This window comes from Lepidochelys kempii, chromosome 2 (assembly GCF_965140285.1).
Source record: "Lepidochelys kempii isolate rLepKem1 chromosome 2, rLepKem1.hap1, whole genome shotgun sequence".
In the NCBI taxonomy this organism is placed as follows: Eukaryota; Metazoa; Chordata; order Testudines; family Cheloniidae; genus Lepidochelys; species Lepidochelys kempii.
In genome coordinates, this window is record NC_136381.1 from 9,852,627 (window position 1) to 9,868,726 (window position 16,100).

The 16,100-nt window shown below is 43.4% G+C and overlaps 1 protein-coding gene across 15 annotated transcripts in view; it reads left to right on the forward strand.

Moving 5' to 3' along the window:
* PTK2 (protein tyrosine kinase 2) overlaps positions 1-16,100 on the forward strand; it is a 378,469-nt gene that overhangs the window by 220,842 nt on the left and 141,527 nt on the right. For all 15 annotated transcript variants that reach the window (XM_073330034.2, XM_073330030.2, XM_073330031.2 and 12 more), the window contains one exon: positions 9,739-9,793. In XM_073330034.2, coding sequence (XP_073186135.1) covers positions 9,739-9,793 — 55 coding nt within the window. The remainder of the gene's footprint in view (positions 1-9,738; positions 9,794-16,100) is intronic.

The window sequence follows — 16,100 nt, forward strand, 5'->3', positions numbered from 1 at the left end:
TAGCAGCAATCTCAGCCTTCCACCCTCTAGTGGATGATAGGTCGATCTTCTCACATGAAATGTCCATTTGCTTCCTTCTTGGGGTCTAAAGAGGCTTTACCCTCAAATTTGCGAACCTGTCCCTCCATTGGACCTAAACCTAGTCCTGTCGAGACTCATGGGTTCTTTTGAGCCCCTGGCATCATGCCCTATGTCATATCTCTCCTGGATGGTCGCCTTCCTGGTAGTGATTACCTCGGCCAGGAGGGTCTCAGAAATCAGGGCATTACATCAGAACCCCTATAATATGGTATTCTTTAAGGACAAGGTTCTACTCCACCCCCAACTAGTGTTCCTTCCAAAGGTGATCTTGCAGTTTCATAGTAATCAGGCTATTTTCCTGCCCATTTTCTTCCCAAAACTGAACAAGAAAACAGAGGAGCAGCGTCTCCACACACTGAATGTTAGATGCGACCTGGGTTTCTACACTGAAAAAAACAAGCTGTTCCATAAATCCACACAGCTCTTTGTGGCAGTAACAGATAGGATGAAAGCCCTACCGGTTTTAGCCCAGAGAATTTCATCCTGAATCACTTCCTGAATTCGTATGTGCTATGAGCAATCGGGCACCCTACCTCCTGCCATCTTGACAGCCCATTCAACGAGAGTTCAGGCTTCATCAGCGCCATTTCTGTCCCAGGTCCCTATTCAGAACATTGGCAAGGCAGCGACCTGGTCATGAGTACGTACTGTGACAAAGTTACTCCTCTACCTTGGTGGGTCTTGCGCTTTTTGGCGGATTTGCTCGCCTTGAAGCTTCATGGCAGCCCCCAGCTTGGCTGTTTTTCTGAACCCACAGTCCAGGTCGACTCTTCCTATTTCTGACCAGGAATTGGGAGGTTTGGGAGGAACCCGAGCCCACCCTCTACTCTGGGTTCCAGCCCAGGGCCCTGTGGAATGCAGCTGTCTAGAGTCCCTCCTGGAACAGCTGTGCGACAGCTACAACTCCCTGGGCTACTTCCCCATGGCCTCCTGTCAACACCTGTATTCTCACCATAGGACCTTCCTCCTTGTGTCTGATAATGCTTGTACTCCTCAGTCCTCCAACAGTTCGCGTTCTCACTCTCAGCTTCTAGTGCCTCTTGCTCCCAGCTCCTCACATGCACACCACAAACTGAAGTGAGCTCCTTTTTAAACCCAGGTGCCCTGATTAGCCTGCCTTAATTGAATCTAACAGCTTCTTGATTGGCTGCAGATGTTCTAATCAGCCTGTCTGTCTTAATTGTCTCCCAAAGGTTCTGGAACCTTCCCTGTTACCTTACCCAGGGAAAAGGGACCTACTTAACCTGGGGCTAATATATCTGCCTTCTATTACTCTCCTGTAGCCATTTGGCCCGACCTTGTCACAATACTTTATCCTCCCACTGTGCCATCACCCAGCAGGCAAAAGGTGATGCCAAGTTTGGCAGAGCAGTGTTACAATCCACATATCCATGAACTCTGAGCCCACCTCCTCAGGTACTGCTTGTGAGTCACCTAACTTGGAATGGACGTGAGCAAGCACTCGAAGAAGAAAAAACGGTTACTATCTTTCCTGTAACTGTTGTTGTTCAAGATGTGTTGCTCGTGTCTATTCCACAACCCACCCTGCCATTCCTCTGTTGGAGTTAGCTGGTGAGCAGGAACTGAGAGGGTGAGGGGCCAGCTGGGGCCCGTATACTGGCGCATGAGTACGTGGCCCCAGACGGAGCTAGAGCTGGCCCAACGGCCTCCACTGAGGGTAAAATCTCGGTGTCTGTGCACACACCACATGCACACCTAATGTGGAATGGATATGAGAAACATATCTTGAACAACAACAGTTACGGAAAGATTAGTAGTTGTTTTATTCTCAAACTGTGCTTCATGGACCATCCCTTCCAGGTGGACTATGGAACTGTTTTTTATCACAGCAGTGAACGTCGCTTTTCAAGCAGAGTTGTTTTTTGCTACTCAGGCACTTGTAGTACATGAAGACTTTTTTGACTGACTGAACATAAACAAACACCCCTCTGCACCTGATATGGCTGCTTATTGCCTATCATTGTCAGGTGTGTTCAATGTAAATTCGCTGTTGATCAGATTTTCAAATGAAACCAAAGCTGGAGGGAGGTAGACCAAAGAGGCAGACAGAGTCAAACTTCAGAGTGACCTGTAGTAGGGACCGCAATGAAGGGAGACTTGGTCCTAACAAATATACATTCCTACACCCAGGAGAAGGAATTAAGCTGCACAGACGCAAAACTGTGAGATAGAAAGAAGCATCTGCACCTACTGCATTAAAAAAAACTTTAAGAAGCACATCCCCCTTCATGCTGTCCTAATATTACTTTTCTTTTTTTTGTATCAACTTCTTCATTGAAGTGTTCAGGAAAAAAATAGAAATACAAAACTAACAGAAGAAAAAGATATATTTTCTACAACTAATAAGCACCATGGTAGCAAACCCAGAGAGCTCGCTGCAGTTGGTATTGGATGGGTTAATCCTAATGAAGTTTACACTGAAAAGAAAATGCAGTGTTTATATCCAAATCATTCCCACTGGTAGTAGAGTGGGATTATGGTAAATATAAAGCTGTTAGCATAACCATATAAACTAGGGGTGTCAATTAATCACAGTTAACTCATGCGATTAACTCAAAAAAATTAATTGCGATTAAAAAATTAATCACAATTCATCACAGTTTTAATCACACTGTTAAACAATAGAATACCAGTTGAAATTTATTAAATATTTTTGGATGTTTTTCTACATTTTCAAATATATTGATCTAAATTACAACACGATACAAAGTATACAGTGCTCACTTTATATTATTATTTTTATTACAAATATTTGCACTGTAAAAATGATAAATAAAAGAAATAGTATATTTCAGTTCATCTCATACAAGTACCATAATGCAATCTCTTTATCGTGAAAGTGCAACTTACAAATGTAGATTTTTTTTTCTTACATACCTGCACTCAAAACAAAATAATGTAAAACTTTACAGCCTACAATTCCATTCAGTTCTACTTCTAATTCAGCCAATCGCTAAGACAGACATGTTTGTTTACATTTATGGGAGATAATGCTGCCAGCTTCTTAGTTACAGTGTCACCTGAAAGTGAGAACAGGCGTTGCAATGACACTTCTGTAGCCAGCATTGCAAGGTATTTTTGTGTCAGATGTGCTAAACATTTGTATGCCCCTTCGTGCTTTGGCTACCATTCCAGAGGACATGCTTCCATGCTGGTGATGCTAGTTACAAAAATAATGCGATAATTAAATTTTGACTGAACTCCTTGTGGGAGACTAGTGTGTCTCCTGCTCTGTTTTACCCAAATTCTGCCATGTATTTCATATTATAGCAGTCTCGGATGATGACCCAGCACATGTTGTTCGTTTTAAGAACACTTCCACTGCAGCTTTGACAAAACGCAAAGAAGGTACCAATGTAAGATTTCTAAAAATAGCTATAGCACTCAACCCAAGGTTTAAGAAACTGAATTGCCTTCCAAAATCTGAGAGGGTCGAGGTGTGGAGCATGCTTTTAGAAGTCTTAAAAGAGCAACGCTCTGATATGGAAACTACAGAACCCGAACCACCAAAAAAGAAAATCAGCCTTCTGCTGGTGGCATCTGACTCAGATGATGAAAGTGAACATGCGTTGGTCTGTACTGCTTTGGATCATTATCAAGCAGAACCTGTCATCAGCGTGGATGCATGTCCTCTGGAATGGTGGTTGAAGCCTGAAGGGACATCTGAATCTTTAGTGCATCTGGCACATAATCTTGTGACACCCGCTATAACAGTGCCATGCGAACGCCTGTTCTCACTTTCAGGTGACATTGTAAACAAGAAGCAGGCAGCATTATCTCCTGCAAATGTAAACAACTTGTTTGTCTGAGTGACTGGCTGAACAAAAAGGAGGACTGCATGGACTTGTAGGCTCTCAAGATGTACATTGTTTTATTTTTGAATACAGTTATTTTTTCATACATTATTCTACATTTGTAAGTTCACCTTCCATGATAAAGAGATTGTACTGCTGTACTTGTATGAGGTGAATTGAAAAATACCATTTCTTTTGTTTTTTACAGGACAAGTATTTGTAATAAAAAATAAATAAGATCATAAGAATGGCCATACTGGGTCAGACCAAAGGTCCATCCAGCCCAGGATCCTGTCCTCTGACAGTGGCCAGTGGCAGGTTCCCCAAAGGGAATGAACAGACAGGTTATCATCAAGTGATCCATGCCCTGTCACCCAATCACAGCTTCTAGCAAACAGAGGTTAGGGACACCATTCCTGCCCATCCTGGCTAATAGCCATTGATGGACCTATCTTCCATGAATCCAACTAGCTCCCTTTTGAATCCCATCATAGTATTGGCCTTCACAACACCCTCTGGCAGGGAGTTCAAGAGATTGACAGTGCATTGCTTGAAAAAATACTTATTTGTGTTTGTTTTAAACCTGCTACCTATTAATTTCATTTGGTGGCCCCTTGTTCTTGTATTATGAGAAGGAGTAAAGAACACTTCCTTATTTACTTTCTCCACACCAGTCATGATTTTATAGACCTCTATCATATCCCCCCTTAGTCGCCTCTTTTCCAAGCTGAAAAGTCCCAGTCTTATTAATCTCTCCTCATACGGAAGCCATTCTATACCCCTAATAATTTTTTCTGCCTTTTTTGTACCTTTTCCAATTCCAATATATCTTTTTTTGAGATGGGGCAACCACATCTGCACGCAGTATTCAAGATGTGAGTGTACCATGGATTTATATCGAGGCAACATATTTTCTGTTTTATTATCTATCCCTTCCTTGATGATTCCTAACATTCTTTTCGCTTTTTTGACTGCCGCTGTACATTGAGTGGATGATTTCAGAGAACTATTCACAATGACTCCAAGATCTCTTTCTTGAGTAATAGCAGCTAATTTAGACCCCATCATTGTATATATGATTAGGATTATATTTTCCAATGGGCATTACTTTGCATTTATCAACATTAAATTTCATCTGCCATTTTGTTGCCCAGTCACCCAGTTTTGTGAGATCCTTTTGTAGCTAAGACTGAAGCTTCGCAGTCTGTCTGGGACTTAACTATCTTGAGTAGTTTTGTATCATCTGAAAATTTTTCCACCTCACTGTTTACCCCTTTTTCCAGATCGTTAAATATATAGTGAGCACTGTACACTTTGTATTCTGTGTTGTAATTGAAATCAATATATTTGAAAATGTAGAAAACATCAAAAAATATTAAAATAAATTGTATTCTATTATTGTTTAACCGTGCGATTAATCATGCTATTAGTCATGATTAATTTTTTAATTGCACGATTAATCGCAATTAATTTTTTTTAATTGCTTGACAGCCCTAATATAAACCAGTAACTGCTATTAACTGTTCCTAACTGCCAATGAGAGTAAGGCTGTGAGGTTTTAGTCTGGTATTGTGGGTTGATCTCTCTTCTCCACAGCCATGAAATGCAGCCGTCTGGAGTTTGCACATGGTATTTTATGTTATGGCTGTGGGTACATTTCCATTTATAATGCTTATTTGTTCTTGTTTATAAAAGTGTTGCATATTGCAGTCTCAGACCGCTGCTGGAACTCTGTATACTTTTATGTTAAATTCTGCTAAATTAAGAAAATTTGATTTACAATCTAATTTTAAAAATAGGATATGTTGTATTAGCAAATGTGACTAAGAGTTGCTATTTGTTAAATTCTGCGTGGTGATTTGTGTGGCGTTTGCGGCAAACTCAGATCTGTAACCAAAAGCTGTTATGGGATTCAGTTTAGAAACGAATTATTGTAGCAGAATGTGGGAACCATGTGCTGTAATAGTGTTAAGATGGTGGCAACACTGCATTAATTTAGAGAACTTAATTTTTGCAGAATTCTTCTGCTCGCTAAAATGTTTAATGTTAATTAATGTATTCCTTGTCAAAATGTCTTTGCATATTATTTAGACTGTAATGGTGTGTCAGGTTTATCTAATTCTACATAGAATGATAAAACTGCACATAATTTGCATTTGAGATGAAATACATCAAAGTACTTAATGTTTATGAAATTTTATAATCTTTTCCAGCTTAGTGTCATTGCACAGACTCCAGGGTTCACTGCTGTGAATGAGTATTCTGCTACTTTCAATTTATAATGTTTTTAAATGCCTTTTATGAAATTATTATATAACATCCTGAGTGCCCAGAGAAAGTGCTTCAAAAGATCATTTTTTATTTTTATTCCATAAGTAAGACTTACAGTTCCGTGTATGTTGTTTCCCTCTTAGCCCATTGGAAGGCAGCTGGTTGTATATACTTCACAGGTTGACTAACAGCAATTTTCTGACGTAGGCTGGAGATCTGTGCAGTCTCCCTCAGACAACAAATGAAACTTGCATGCAAATTAGCTGCAGAGTAAGGTGGTGATTGAGTTACCTCTGATATCTGAGGTCTAGGAGTCTTGTTATGACATAGATACATGCTTTACTGTAGCCATATACTGCACAGGTGTAATTTGTAAAGTCAAAATGGCTTAGAATTTAAAAATGGGATTGTAGCAGACCAGCAGTCCCAGTGATGATTGAACCTGGTGCTATTCTAACGAAAAAAGCTTTCATCCATGTTTGTAACTGCTTCCTTTGCTTCACTCTGACTCAACAGAAATTCTAGGCTTCAGGATGACACACACCGTGACAATCCTGGTATCTTAATATATAGATTGGGGTGGCCAACAGTTAAAGTATGGCTCTCGGAGCCCCCACCATTCTCCACCTACCAGACTGTTTGGGGGAGCTCGGGGCTTCTGCCCGGTGGTGGGGCTAGGAGCTTCTACCCAGCAGGAAGGGGGGTCTTGGGGCTTCAGCCCTGTGGGAGGCACCTTCCGGGACTGACGACTTCAGCAGAAGCAGGGCTGAAGTCTCGTGCCCTGGCAGGCGTGCCCCAAGGGGCAGGAGCCCCAAGCCCATCCTGACCTTGCAGGTCAGAAGCCCTGAGGCTCCCCACCTCTCTGCAGGGCAGAAGCCCCGAGCCCCGGCAGGTGGCCCCACTCTTGAAAATCTGAAGATTGTCATATGCAGCTCAGAGGGTCAGTAAGTTTGGCCATATCTGATGTACATGTTTGAGGTACATTACTATCTTCTCCTCCCGTTCAGAATATGTCAGTATGGAAGGCTTTCCTTAATGTTCATTGAAGAGGTAATGGTCCCTTCTATGAAGAGTTCACAAACTCACCCAAATTTAATTTTTTATTATTATTATTTTATTTTTAGTATAGTTTGTATGACCCATTGAGAAGATGAGGGCAGAAATACTTTTTCAATACAGATTTTTTTTCCAGTTTTGAACCTTGTTTTCTTATGTTCGTGCAGATTGTGGCGTTTGACACAGTCTGGTAGATGCTGCTCAGATGCGCCAGCATGATGGTATCTTCGTGCTCTGACACACCTCTGGAAATTCTCCAGCTCTTCCCTTTCAGTCTTACCTGCTCTAGAAATTGGCTGCTAGGGAGAAAATAGGGGCAGCCAACTACTCCATAAAAGCAACAGAATTCAAAGTTGAGGGTATATTTATAAGCCAGGCTAAGCACTATTTTGAATACTATATAGTCATCCAAATTAGACATTGAGCCAAACTAAAATTCCAGATCAACACCCAGAGGCTGGGATATTCTGAACCTGGATCCTAACTTTTTAGATTGGGTCCATGTGACAAATCTCCAGCCTCGTCTCAGTGGGTCCCGCACTTCCAGGCAGATTACGCTAGCCTCAGAGGGTCACTGTGACCTTCCACGTAGCCCTTCTCTCTCCAGAGGCAAGGATCACAGCCTACTGAGCCATTTTCATCATAAGTCAGCAAGGGAGGTGGGAAGAAGCAACCCTCCCTCACACAGTCTCTGTTGTCTCTCAGTCTCTGTGATTAACTGGGAAGAGTGTGGTGGGGGGGAGCCTGGGCCCGCACTCTATTCCAGGCTCCAACCCAGGGACCCTAATAGTAGCAGCTATTGGTAGCTGACTTTTTGAAACAGGACGAGTACAATTCCCTGGGCCACTTCCCCACAGCAGCCCCCACTTCCTCAACATCTACTTCACCCTTACTTCAGGGCCTCCTTCCATGTGCCTGATAGGATTTGTCCTGCCCAGTTTCTCTAGCAACGCGGCTTCCTCCTACAGCTCCTGACATGTACCACTAACTGGGAGGCTTTTAATTAGTTCCAGCAAGCCCTTGATTGGCTTCAGGTGTCCCAATCAACCTAGCTGTCTCCACTGCTTTCTAGAAAGATCTTAATTGGCCCCAGGTGTCTTGATTAACCTGGAGCAACTGCCATTTGGTTACCATGTTAACAGGGATTTGTTTACCCTGGGGCTAACATACCTGTTTCTCACTACTTTCCCATAGTCATCTGGCCTTGCCCTGTCACAGTCCACCGTTTATGTTTGGGTTTTTTGATCCTTTCTGTCTGTACTTCTAGGGTGTGCGTGTGTGTCTGAAATATGGAGTGTATGGGTGTGATGGTAACATTTTGTTAGCATTAGTGTGGGATGGTCACATTTTTCAGAGATGTAGACTAGTTAAGAAAAAAAAACTAGTGGCTGTATGATGCCTAGGGGATTGGGACATTAAAATAAATTCTATGAAAATAATTAGAAGGCAGAGGATAGGTGAGGTGGTCAAGGGTGTATGATAAATATATCACATGGTTTTGCAATTGCACCTGTGTACCAACACTGACACTTAGAAATGTAGCTATGTAGGGTGGAAGGAAGTAGTTGAGATTGAGGAGGGCAACTTGTCACTTGAGTGTTGAATGATTCAGTGCATATTTCATTGCTTTTTTACAATTTGTGTTGGTGGCATATGTAGTCTTGCAATCTTAAATCAAGTAAAAATGGTTTTTGGGGATATAGATAACATGTCAGGCTTACACTGGGTACATCTTGTTTCAGCCAAGAAGATATTTTAATCCTAAAGTTTTAAGTTTAAGAAAAAAAATTATAGTAGAAATCCATGCAAGGAACTTAATTATAATAATTATAATGCTAGAAGTAACATAGCAATACAAATTTATTTGGATGCCCATAAGAGGGAGAAATCCAGTCTGGTAACAGACTTAGTGGTCCTTCGAACTCCTCATTTATGGTAAATTCTACAAGTCAGAGGACTGTTGCAGGTGCAAAAGTATGATTGGGTGTTCCAGTTTTCATGCCCGTCCTTTCTCAGTATACTGTGCAGTGAGTGTGTTTTTAGTGTTTCTTGAAACAATAAAATATGTACTGCAAGCAATTCATTCGCAGCACTTCTCTGTGATTGCATGCGGACACCATTAAACGCAATACACTCTCCATCCCAGGGGCCTATTATAAAGATGGTATCTTTCTATATTTAAAAATAGAATATTTTACAGTACAGCAATTGCTATGGAGTGGCTAATGTTAATGTTTTAATGACACTGAATTTGCATTCTAATATTGAACTTTACTGAGGATTATATTTGCATGCAGTATTGTTGTAACCATATGATGATGTGAATTGAAGAAGAGTTGTGTAAAAGCTTGAATGCTTGTCTTTCTCACCAGCAGAAATTGGTCCAATAAAAGATATTAATTACCTCAACCACCTTGTCTCTCTAGTATATTTGCATGCATTTCTAAAGACCCCCATCACCATGGTATCTCATAAGATTTCTTATCAACAGTATATGTGTGTTTGTTTATTTCAGGAAAGACGTTGGTTTAAAAAGATTTTTTCCGAAGAGTTTGCTGGATTCTGTAAAGGTAATTATACTTCCCCTTGATCATGAGCCTCAAATCCATGAACAGCATATTTTTCAAATATTGGAGAAAATGAAAATGGCTTTGGATTCCATTAGTCTGCTTCAGAGACCTGAAAATTGGGTGATGATTTTGCTTTTATAGTAGTAACTGGGCTGCTATGGAAACATTTTTCTCTCAATGAGAAAAGTATTAATCACTGGTGTTCTCGCACATTGGTAGCATGTAATGCTAGGGCGACCATATTTCCCTACGCTGAATATGGGACACCTAGTAAACTTACTCGTATTCAAGTGAGTTCAACGGCAATCCATCAGAACAATGCAGTACAAACATCAAATTAACATCAAATTGGCCGAGCCCCTGTTAAAAAAGAAATACTGCTAGTTGGATTCTTTTTATTTACCCTCTTATTTTTAAGGCTTTAGGGTTCACAGGGGGAGGGTGACAAACACACCCCTACCTCCCTTCCCCCCCCGCCCCCCCACAGACACTCCCATACATACTGACCGACATGTCCCTCCCTTCCCAGGGCTCTCCACCCTCCATGCTTGGCTGTCTCCCCAGGATGGATCCGCCTCCCCTGGCACCACATCTCCCTGAGGCAACTCGTGGGGGGGCACACAGGGTCACATCCCCTTTCACCCCCCCGATTTCTGCCAGGGTTCATGCCAGAATGTGGCCAGCAACATCATTTTGGCACTGTGCGGGAGGGAAGGGATGGGAGCTGCTTCCAGCCACAGGGGAGGAAGAGGTGGGGAAGAGATGACCTGGCTCGTGTCTTTGCACAGTCATCTCTTCTCTCTCTCCCTGCCTCCGACTTGTCCTTTCCTGGCCACACAGTGCCGATAGGCAGCTAACTCCTCCAGGCCGTTGCTGGCCACGGACATAACCCAGCCGTTTCTGGCTACAGCATGGGCAGGAAGGAGTTAAGCCCTAAGGATGCATTGTGCACCAAAGCCCAGGGAACCTGATTGCAGGGACTTCAGCGAACCCAGCCAGAGGGGTGACTTCACATGAGAGGGTGCCTAGGGGATGGAACAGCCCCTCCCTCTCCCCCTGCCGCCACTTAGCTGATGGGAGGAGAGGATTCTCCATGCCAGTGCTGTGCAGGGCTTTGGCAAATGTAGGGCTCAGCTCCTCCTGGCAAGCGCTACAGGATGGAGGGTCTTGGGCTTTCCCGGGGCACCAGCCCAGTCAGAGGCAATGGGGGAAGGAAAGAGGCTGCCGGCCAGGCTGTTGGTGAACTGAGAGCTCTGACCAGGGGCTGGTTCTCCGCACAGCGCTGGGAGTGGGACGCACTCTGCTGGGGGCGGGGGAAGAATATGGAGGACCAGTGGGTCGGGGGGGCAAAGCAGGGAGAGGACAGCGAGAAGGGGAGAACCTAAAGGGCCAATGGGTGGCAGCAGAAGCAACATGTAACCATCCGCCACCTGGCACCTGCCTGCATTCATTGGCTGCTGCAGCGCACAGCCAGTGCTGGCCAGAAGTGGGGCAGGGCCCTGCTGGCTGAAAGCCGGCACGCAGCGGGGGCTGCACTGGCGGACCAGCAGAGGAAGCGGCTGGCCCCATGCACTGCATCTTCGCCCCGCCACCAGCCTTGCACACCCACCCCAATCGTTGGACTCCACTTACCGCTGGTGGGCGGGCAGCTGGTGAGCTGGGTTCCAGTCAGCAGCAGGACCCGCCAGTACTGATGCGGGGGGAGACAGAAAATATGGGACAATTTGTCTGTTTTTAAGAAAAAGTCAGGACACCTGCAGGAGGGCTTAAATCCTGGACTGTCCCTTTAAAAATGGTCACCCTATGTAATGCAATGTAGTTAAATAGCAGATATGTGAACTGATGAAGTTTGAGCTCATCGCAGAGGTGATTCACATGACCTTGGAGATTTAATATTTAGCTAATAGGGTTACACTTCTGTCTTCCTTACCCAATGTAGTAGTGCTAGAGACTGCTCCCAAAGTAATCTCTCTGTTGTGATGTTGCTTAGAATGTAATGTCTGAAGCAGAAGGGGAAATTTGGAGAGAGGAAAAGAGGAAGAGACATGATTAAGAAGTCACCAAAAGCATGCACTCCTGATAAACCAAATTCTGTACTCCTTGCTGAAGGCCCTGTCCAACTCCCATTGCAATCAAAGAAAAGATTCCCATTGACTTCAGTGAAGCTGGACTGAGCCCTCAGTCTTTACTCAAGCCTCACTCTCAATGAAGTCAGTGGAATGCTGCATGATTTGCTCTAATGCTGGTATTGGAGGGAGGATAAGACAATTGTCACTAAGTAATCTACAATCCTCAACACTGTTTTATAGGAGTCTTGAAATGAATGCGATGACTATGTATACTGTTCATATTCAGTAGTTTATATGCATACATTTAGAGACTAAATTGTAGTATGGCAATGGAGGGCAACTCGTATGGTGTTGAAAGTTGTATTTTCATGTGTACAATATACTATTTTCAGTTAATAACTCTTACCCATTATGAAAAAGAAGAGAATGCTTAAAGGGCTTAATTCTCATTTTAGTTTAAGTCTAAAAAAATACGGTAGAACAGGGAGAAGAACTTCAAAAATGAATTGAACTTATTTAAAATTATAGAAGATGTGTATCCCAAATTCTACCTGAATGCAAATTGTGACAGTTTGTTGTGAACAACTCAGAATCAGGAATCATAATGAAAATACTAAAGGACCTATATCTGTGTCACTTCTCCTGTGTATCATTATAATATATGAATAAAATAATGAAATATTTTATATTTATCCTCTCTAATAAGATCTATTTAGTCTTGAATAGCAAGCATCTAAAGAGAACACTTACCTTTACAGAAAAGATTGTTACAAGGAGGAGGGAGAAAAATTGTTCTCCTTAATCTCTAAGGATAAGACAAGAAGCAAAGGGCTTAAATTGCAGCAAGGGCAGTTTAGGTTGCACATTAGGATGGTTAAGTACTCAGGGTGGTTAAGTACTGGTATATATTTCCTATGAAGGTTGTGGAATCTCAATCATTGGAGATTTTTAAGAGCAGGTTAGACAAACACCTATCACTGATGGTCTAGATCAGAGGTGGGCAAACTAAGGCTGGGACCATCCTGCCCTGCCCTTGAGCTCCTGGCCAGGGAGGCTAGCCCCTGGCCCTTCCGCCACAGCTATGCCACCGTGCGGCTTGCGCCTGCCTACCTCCCAATGAGCCAGTCCTGCCACTCTGAGTGGCACGGTAAGGGGGTGGGGAGCGGGGTGGGGTTGGATAAGGGGCAGGAGGTCCCGGGGGGCAGTCAGGGAGCAGGGGCTGTTGGATGGGGCGGAGGTTCTGGGTGGGGGGTAGTTGGATGGGACAGAGGTTCTTGGGGGTACAGACAGGGGATGGGGAACAGGGGGGGTTGGATAGGTGTGGGAGTCCCGGGGGGCCTGTCGGGGTGGGGGTGTGGCTAGTGGTCAGGGCAGTCTGGGGACAGGGAGCTGGGGGGTTGGATGGGGGTGGGGTCCCAGGGGGCAGTTAGGGGGAGGGGATGGTCAGGGAACAAGGAGCAGGAGGGGTTGGATGGGTAAGGTTTTGAGGGGGGCTCTCAGGGTGCAGGAAGTGGGAGGGGCGGATAGGGGGCAGGGGCCAGGCTGTTTGGGGAGGCACAGCGTTCCCTACCCGGCCCTCCTTACAGTTTCGCAACTCCGATGTGTCCCTTGGGCCAAAAAGTTTGCCCACCCCTGGTCTAGATAGTACTTAGTACTGTCATGAGTGCAGGGCACTAGACTAGATGACCTCTTAAGGCCCCTTCCAGCACTGTGATTCTATATTGCTGACCTGAAATTGAACAATATGTATCAGCGATGTATTGATGGACCTACAAGAGCCAAATAATGCTTTCCAGTATAAAGAGGAGGCAAGTTGGTATTGCTGAATGCAGTTTGCACTGAGTAGCAAGAAAATATCCTCTGATAATGAGGTAATTTAAGACACATAGGACCATTTAACCTAGGGTTTTTTTAATTTAATACTTTTTAAAATTTCCATAGTATCCTCCTTCTACCTTTTAATAGATGTTGAGTTAAGCCTAACATCCCTTTCTCCCCTTATCCTGTGAGGGAGGAAATTATCCCCATTTTAGAGGTGAGGAAGCTGAGGCCCAAAGTCATACATGGAGTCTATGACAACACTGGGGATAATACCTAGGTCTGACCCTCAGTCCTCTTCTTTAGACAACAGGTTATCCGTTCTCTGTTATAATGACCTGCATGGTGATTGGTAAAGAGTGCTATCAGACTGAGCCAGACAAAGAACAGTTTACAAAATAAAAAATCGGCAAAGCCTCTTTAACGAGTAACCCATTAAACATAAAATATTACTGAAAATACAATTCATTGACTTATCTTGACAGGATGCTGAGCTGATGCTGCTTGTTCCAGTTTGCTCTTACCATTCTTCCTGCATTCACACTTCCTATGTGACTCCACTTCTTCCCAACAGAAACTATAGTTCTTGACACTGCTTGAGCCTTTCAAGCTCTCTTAGAGCTTGATTCATTTGCTAACCAAAGTCAGTGAAAGAAATAGAACTCAGTAGTCGTTGGAATGGGCTAGAAGCAAAGTGCCCCAAACTAATTGTTCTCTTTATTTGTGTATTAATATCTTGATGCCCTGGTGTCACTCACTGCCCTCAGAATAATCCTCCCTTTTCTAAATATCTTGAATCATTCTAAATGTTCTGTAAAGGCTTATTTATCTAAGGAGTATATAAAGGGGTTCACCCACCCCGGGATCGCCTCTTTGTGTCCAGGTATGGCATAGAGGCTGTCTTCCCTGTATGCTGCCCCCACCAATGGTTGCTCTGTTGCTGCGGTGGTCTCTCTTCCCACAACTTGTCTGGGTTGACTTTTCTTTCAGGGCTAGGATCCTAGGGGTTATTCTGACGCCTCCTGCTCTGCACCCCTGCCACCCAGTTTCCTCCTCACCACCTCTCTGTTCCCAGAGAATCACTGTAGACTCCCTTCCTGCAGCCCCTTTCTTCTTTGTTTTTTTGGCATAACAGACTTGTTTCCTGACTGCCATGCACTGTACTTTATATCTTTTTCATGATTCTTCCACCTTTCCTGGTTTTCTTAAAGAACTGTAGAATAACTTTTTTTTATTGGGCCCCATTTTCCTTGTATACTTGATAGATTTTGCAAGGAAAATGTTGTTACCTTAAGACCCCTGAGTTTTCTGTATAAACGCCTCCATTCACTGGTACAGTCTTTACAATCACAAAGGATATAATCTTGCATTTTCTGGATTTATAGGTTATGGATAATCCATCTTTATGCTGTTAATTATAAATAAATTACTGTTTAATCCACGCTGCCCTGTTAGAATTCTAACTAAAGGCACTTCACTCTTCCTCTCAGAGCCTTGCATTGTATCAGCGTTCTCAGCTGTTGGACATACTTCTCGGAATTTTTTCCCTTTTTGTTTCGTTTGCCCATAGTTCTTCCTGTTCCTCCCTTAGCTCATTTTTTATTAGGTGTTCAAATTCCATTTTGCTTAAAGGGATTCCTAGGTCATCGCGTTCATGATTAATAGTATTTTCTGCCAGTTTGTTGCCTTCTATCCCCATGTATGCTGAGATTTTACTATGGTTATAACCAGTTGTGCCAGTTTGGTTGTTAACATAACTTTTCAATATAGAATATCATTTCTGCTTTCAGACTTACCACTGTAAATTGCCTGCAGCCCTGTTAAGGAGTCAGACGGTTCTGCAGAAAAGGACCTAGGGGTTACAGTGGACGAGAAGCTGGATATGAGTCAATAGTGTGCCCTTGTTGCCAAGAAGGCCAATGGCATTTTGGGATGTATAAGTAGGGGCATTGCCAGCAGATCGAGGGACGTGATCGTTCCCCTCTATTCGACATTGGTGAGGCGTCATCTGGAGTACTGTGTCCAGTTTTGGGCTCCACACTAGAAGAAGGATGTGAAAAAATTTGGAAAGCGTCCAGTGGAGGGCAGCAAAAATTATTAGGGGACTGGAATACATGACTTATGAAGAGAGGTTGAGGGAACTGGGATTGTTTAGTCTGCGGAAAAGAAGAATGAGGGGAGATTTGTTAGCTGCTTTCAACTACCTGAAAGGGGGTTCCAAAGAGGATGGCTCTAGACTGTTCTCAGTGGTAGCAGATGACAGAAGGAGGAGTAATGGTCTCAAGTTGCAGTGGGGGAGGTTTAGGCTGGATATTAGGAAAAAATTTTTCACTAGGAGGGTGGTGAAGCACTGGAATGCGTTAGCTAGGGAGGCGGTGGAATCTACTTCCTTTGAAGTTTTTAAGATCAGGTTTGACAAA